Below are 6,196 nucleotides of genomic sequence, written 5' to 3' on the forward strand. Positions count from 1 at the left end.
ATTACCGGCAACAAAAGGACATAAATATGAAAATTAGTATGCCAGAGAAATATACATATTACAATATAAATACTACAATTCTACAATACTACAAATACTACAATATGAATTTCCAATGTATATGGTTATAACCTAAAAATTAAAACTACATTCATTGCAAAGTAACACCAGCAGAGCTCTCCAGATGGATGCCATCTCTGGTGAAGCTTGGCAAATGGTTTACAGAAGCTATTGTCTCAATGTCTAATAATAAACACCACGCTACAATTAAATGGTAAATGGCATTCCAATGAGAACAAGTTTAAGCAGGTGGTGAAAAGTGATTCAGTATCTGCTGTGATGGCAGCCGGTTAACCTGCATTTCCTTCAGACAGGAGGAACTTATTTGAAAATAAAATTGTGTTACCCAAATATTCTAAGCTCTTTCTGTAAAAGACAAAAAAGTAAGGGTGTTTGTGTGTGTGAGACAGAGAGAGATAAAGTAAATGAGGAAGCTGAAAAGTCTTGCATTATTAGGTCTGATGTTACTCCCAGCAGCTATTATTGGCTCAGGCCTGGCAGGCCTGCTCAACCAGTTTGCTTCTATAGATCCATCTTGTAAATCAGGAACATGTCCATGTTCCTTCAGGTGCCTTGTCGGTCTCAACTTCCTACCTGGTTAGAGTGGGAGGATGGAGTGAGACAGAGAGAGGTGAAGAGAGAGTCAGCATTGTGTGTGGGGACACGTAGGCTACAGTTCTGGTCAGTGTTTACTGAGACACAGGCAGTAGATATATGTCAGAGTTTACAGTTTAGAGGAGGTGTCATCTGAGAAGTTAATTTCAACTATAAGCAAGATTTATTTTGAAAAGAGCTGCGTGAAAATCTTGAAATAAGGAAGCTGCCTGCTGGGGAATTTCCAGTTCATTTTGCGGTCAGTGTTAATAATCTCCTAGTCTTTCTTTTCATTTCAAGAAGCTTTTTTTATGTTTCACTTTATTTCTCATATTTACAAAAAACCTTTTCAGATTTGGGGACAAAAGAATCATGATTATGGGTGACAGATGTATAAAAGTGATTTAAATAACTGCATGTGCAAAACTAATAACTGCGGATAACAAAACCTCAGTCAACACAATGGCAAGTGTTTATAAGACAGCTGCTTTGAAACATAAAATTCAACATTTTTAATTTGTCTGCATCTATAAATGTCATCGTTATTTATTCCTAAATCACAAGGTTGATGCTTTGAATCAGTAGAGGTTTCTAAAAATTAAGGTAGAGTTTCTGAATTCCTTAATAAATGCTAAAAAGGGATCAAACCATAGCTCAGGCCAAATATCTCATGTAACTAATGATAAAATTCCTGGTTTAAAATATTTCTATAGCTCTTTCTCAAATCAGTTTGATGGGTCCTAAAATATATAGTAGTTATACATTGTATCTGTATCTAAAATCATTATAGTGCAAAATACCATTTGACTGATTTTCTGCCTTGAGGTTATAGTGATCACCATAAATCTTTTACATTCATTCACATCACATTTAACATGAAGGAAAACACAAGGACTCTTGTAATACTAAATGTATAACGTATTCCTTTATTGCTGAATGAAAAGTGAAGTTGCATTGTCCAAACATTTGCAGATTAGTGTATGGAATAAGAAAGACTGAGTGAAGAAAACAATGGAGCAGAAGAGAAAAGGAGAGATGAGAAAGCAGAAGAAGGTTTCTCAAAATTTCTTGTTGCTGCTGGCTGTGCTCCAAATCACCGCACCCTCCTCAGGTAACTAACCACCTGCAGGGTTTCAAAGTGTAAGATTGATTTAAGTCGTAGTTAAAGTGTCCAGTTCTAACTCACATACAATTCAATACATTCTAAAATGAAAACATCCACAGACCTCACCCTGGTTAATGTTTTACAATCTGAAAGAAAGAAAATCTTCCAAGGAAACACGTTTCGAGTCATTAGAATATTCAAATGTTTATGAGGGCGGTGAAGGTATTTTGTTTCAGGTATGCTTACGTTAGATGCAGGCAGCATTCACTTCCTGTAAACAGCACACAACAAAGATGGGTGGATATTTGTTTTTTTATAGAACAACATCTCAACAAATACCTCAGTGATGATGTGCACAGTACATTGTGCCAAATCAGACTCCATGCTGTGTGATCAGTTTGGTTGCTGTTGCACTGTACATTTCTTGTGGGGGTTTGGTTCCATAACTGGTTTCCTACATTTCCCATCATGCCTGCTCATGTAGTATCAACAAAAAGATCCATAGCAGTCTAAACAAATTGTATTTCAATGCTTTCTGATGCGAACAGGTTTAAGATTTTAACAGACTGAAGTGACTTAGCTGTAGGGGAGACTGAGGGCAACTGTGACATCGCAAATTGTTAAATTTTTACAATTATTAGTGATTTTATCCGATCATTTCAACTTTATACTCTGTCCTCCTTATTTCCCTCTCATAAACACTCACATTGTCATCCCTGTTTAAGCTCAAAACACTACCAGTACCACCACCACCTCCACCACCTCTATCACCACCAGCACTTCAGCACCGAACCCTGCAGTTCTCAGTTACCGCACACGCCCACGTAACATCAAAGTGGCTGTGGGAGAACCTGCAGTGTTTCTCTGTGGAGTGCCCAGAGCTTCTTCAAATGTCACATTCACCTTCTACGGGAGTCACCACAACTACACCCTCAGATGCCCCTCGGGCCACATGGAAGACATCCCCCAGGTGAGGTGGTCGCCGTCTGACTCTGTATTTACTCTCATGTCATCCTCACTTTCCACTCCCCTTCCCCTCAGCAGCACTGTCTCACTGTAAGATTTCAAAAGTTATTAATGTTGTTTAACATGTTCTGTTAAAACAACTACAAGGGACTTTTATTTTGTGTTGATTTTGGCACCCCCTGTGGACAAAAGTGGTAGCACCATGTTGTAAATATCTTGATCTGGCTAAAGATGCAGCTTACTATTATCTACCTTTCAGCTTCATACAATCTTTATGCATGCTGATCAGCCTGCTCATTATCACAGAAAGCCTTGGGGTGCTTGATTTACTCGACAAATGCAGCTACCTATAGCTGCATTAAACTAATGTTAGCCAAAGCATTAGCCAGCTTTGTTTTATCAAGCAACATGAATTCATAATTTGATGTAAAACCACATCTGCCAGTGGATTTCATGAATAAAACAGACAAAACAGGATGGGATATGAATCTTTTCAAATCTGCTGTTTCGCCTGTGCTCTATCACTGTTCCTTTAAGCTTTTTTTTTTGTTCTTTGGTTAATTCTTTTATTTTTCTCTTTGCTGATCCTGCTCGAGTATCAGCCAATACCACAAAACATAACGTCAAAGATGACAAGAAAATATCTTCCTCTTCTTTAAACTTGTTAAAAACTCTTTGTAGTTGCTTTAAGAGTCAAATCTTTGTCTCTCAAGAGGGGTCTGAGCATTTCCCAGCTCACACCATGTTTATATTCATTTAAATCTCTTATTCTTTCCTGTTCCCTCATCTGAACCCCTCTTCCTTCCTGTCTCTGTCACCTGTCTCTCTCCTCAGGCTCTCTATGGAAGTTGTGATGTGAAGAATGGAGAGTTATTGGCTATTTGGACCCTCAAGGGAACTTCTTTCTCCGACAATGGCACAAAAGTTGTATGTCAGCAGTCAAGGAATCCCAGTGCAGTTGTTGCCGTCCTACATGTCTATGGTGAAGACTCTTCTATTTCAATTCAATAGCTATTGTTTTATCAACATGTTTATAACAACATGTTATTCCTTTAATATACTTGTCTACATGTTTTACTACATGGAAAAATGCTGATAGAGGCTTACAGTCATGTTCTCACTTACAAATCAGGATAAATCGTGGAATTACAAATAAACCCAGACTATCCCCTACCGCTGTTAGTGTCTCCTTAAGTGGTCTCCAAGAAACACTCACAGTTTCTAACTTTGATTAAATTTTGCACAAGCTTGTCAATCCATTCAGTCATTCTTACACTTAAACTTCTGTGGTAAATTCTCCTTCCTCACTCTGCACTGTTATCTCTGCTCCTAGATAACGGCGCCAGCTACGCCACTCTCATCGGCTGTGCCATTGGGGGCTTCTTCGGCATCCTGTTGGTGTTTGGTTTATTGTATGCTGCGCTGCTGAGATCTGAGAATCTCCGGAAGTGCTTCAGTAAGTATGCACTGCCTGAGTTTACTGGTGAATGCATTGACTACAAATTGCAAACTGATAATGTGTGATGTCTTTGTGCTTTCAGGAGGAAAAGAAATAGAGGATGACATGACCACAATAGTAACAAAGGAGTAAACAGAGACAGAAAGTGAAGCAGGACTGTTTTGTTGCTTGATGTTGCTTTGTACTGCTAACCAACAGAGAATAGAAACAGAAATTATCAGTTAATCTTTTGACGAAACTAAGTGAAGTGAGAGCTGGACTTAGCCCACCCACTGACCACTAATATCTTCACTTCCATGTTCTACCCTTAATAATTGGACTCTGCACACTTACCAGTGTATAATATACTATTAAGCACTTTACTCAACACATCAAAAAATAATTATGCCAAATTGCTCTCCCCACTTGGTGCACTGTCATACATCAATGTGTACTGCATTTATGGTATAAATCATATGTAAAATTTGTTGTTGTGTCCTCTAATGTGGATAAAACAATAGGACACCATAGTCAGACTGCATGTAGTGTTTAAAAGCAAAGATCTGAAGAGCAATCTAAATCCTAAATTTGAAATTTAAATTTAAATTTGAATTCATTGTTTAAACATTCAGTAGTAATGAAATATTTACAAAGGGTTTCCTGCTGATTAAGCAACTGACCGCAGCAGGAAGTGGTCACTGTGGTTCTTAAAGTGCTGAGTAAATGCTCACCTGCAGACAGGCATTGGTTAAATGAGGAATAGAGGAGTAGCTGCTCTTTGCATTGTATGTACATATGTTTTATTTTTATTCCAATTTCCAGTAAACTAAAGAAGGCAAAATACTCATTGGTGGGGGTCCACGCTGTGTTTGTAATACCAGATCAGTCAGCTGCACTTTTGTGATTTGTCCACTTGAGGGAAGCACTCACTGCACAGGTAACATGCTCGTTATCTGTTGCAACACTACTGAGAGAAATAACAATTTGTAAAACGCTTAAACAATACTTCCTGTTTCTGTCACAACATGTTGCACTTTTATATGATATTATTAAGTTAAAACTCTAATGAAGAAAATGTTATTCCTTTATAATTAGTCAGTGAAGTAGGTTAGATGTGATGCTGCATTCTGAAGTAAATTGTTCTGATGCTTTTATGGTTACACAGTCTTTACATGAAGGTCCAGTTGCTTGTAGTTAACAAAAGTTACCAAAGGTAAACTCAGGGATGTATTTGTTTATATGCTGTTGCTGATGTTTGTTGTTTGAGCAGTCTTTTCATTTCTTCAGATATTTTCATGATTACTGTAATATGCTCTTGTTCATTATTTGCTCTCATTTTCTTTTTGGATTTGACACTGATGCACTTGCCAATCAGAGCTTGTAAAAATCAATAATAAAAATGATATTATGACAAAACAAAAAACTAGCTTATAATTTCTGATAGTTCTGATTCTATCACCCGTCAGCACAGAAAGTACATACAGCTAACAAAGTTCAGTTCCTCTCATGTGCTTGACTCGCCCTGTGATGTGCTGTTTGGATCCCTACAATCCTACTTGACAGAATGTTAAAGAGAGGGTAAAATGCCATATACACCATCATCAATACACTGTACCATCCTGTCAGCACATAGATACATACTTCAAAATTTTGCACTTTTTTGTTGAATTCAGGCCCATGAAAACCTACAAGACCCAAAAAGTTCTGTCATCCCTCAAAGGCTCGTCATATCTGCACTGACATGATAAAATCAAGCAGAGCTTTAAAAGGGCAGCTCACCACAAAAGACCTATTATCCCTCTTACTTTTAGTGCTATATCAATCTAGATGTCGACTGTTGGAGATATTGGCTGTAAAGATATCTGCCTCTTCTGACTTTTCAAGTTGGAAATCCAAATCCAGGGGGTGTTCCAGTTGAAATTTCCAACTGGGAACTCGGAAATGCTGACTTTCCAGCACAAATGAAACACACCATTACATCACATGCTGTCACAAGCATGAGCCTCTCCATGAGTAGATGTGCACTTCCTTTT

General features: G+C 37.9%; 1 protein-coding gene across 1 annotated transcript; it reads left to right on the forward strand.

The window, feature by feature from the left end:
* The first annotated feature begins 649 nt into the window (after positions 1-649).
* On the forward strand, positions 650-5,586 carry LOC117265631 (uncharacterized). Its single transcript, XM_033640220.2, has 6 exons — positions 650-913; positions 1,627-1,765; positions 2,485-2,729; positions 3,560-3,707; positions 4,059-4,181; positions 4,267-5,586. Exons 2-6 carry the CDS (start codon positions 1,666-1,668, stop codon positions 4,314-4,316), a joined length of 666 nt encoding a protein of 221 aa, XP_033496111.2. The 5' UTR covers positions 650-913; positions 1,627-1,665; the 3' UTR covers positions 4,317-5,586.
* The last annotated feature ends 610 nt before the right edge of the window (positions 5,587-6,196 follow it).

Source organism: Epinephelus lanceolatus, chromosome 10 (assembly GCF_041903045.1).
Source record: "Epinephelus lanceolatus isolate andai-2023 chromosome 10, ASM4190304v1, whole genome shotgun sequence".
Lineage (NCBI taxonomy): Eukaryota > Metazoa > Chordata > Actinopteri > Perciformes > Serranidae > Epinephelus > Epinephelus lanceolatus.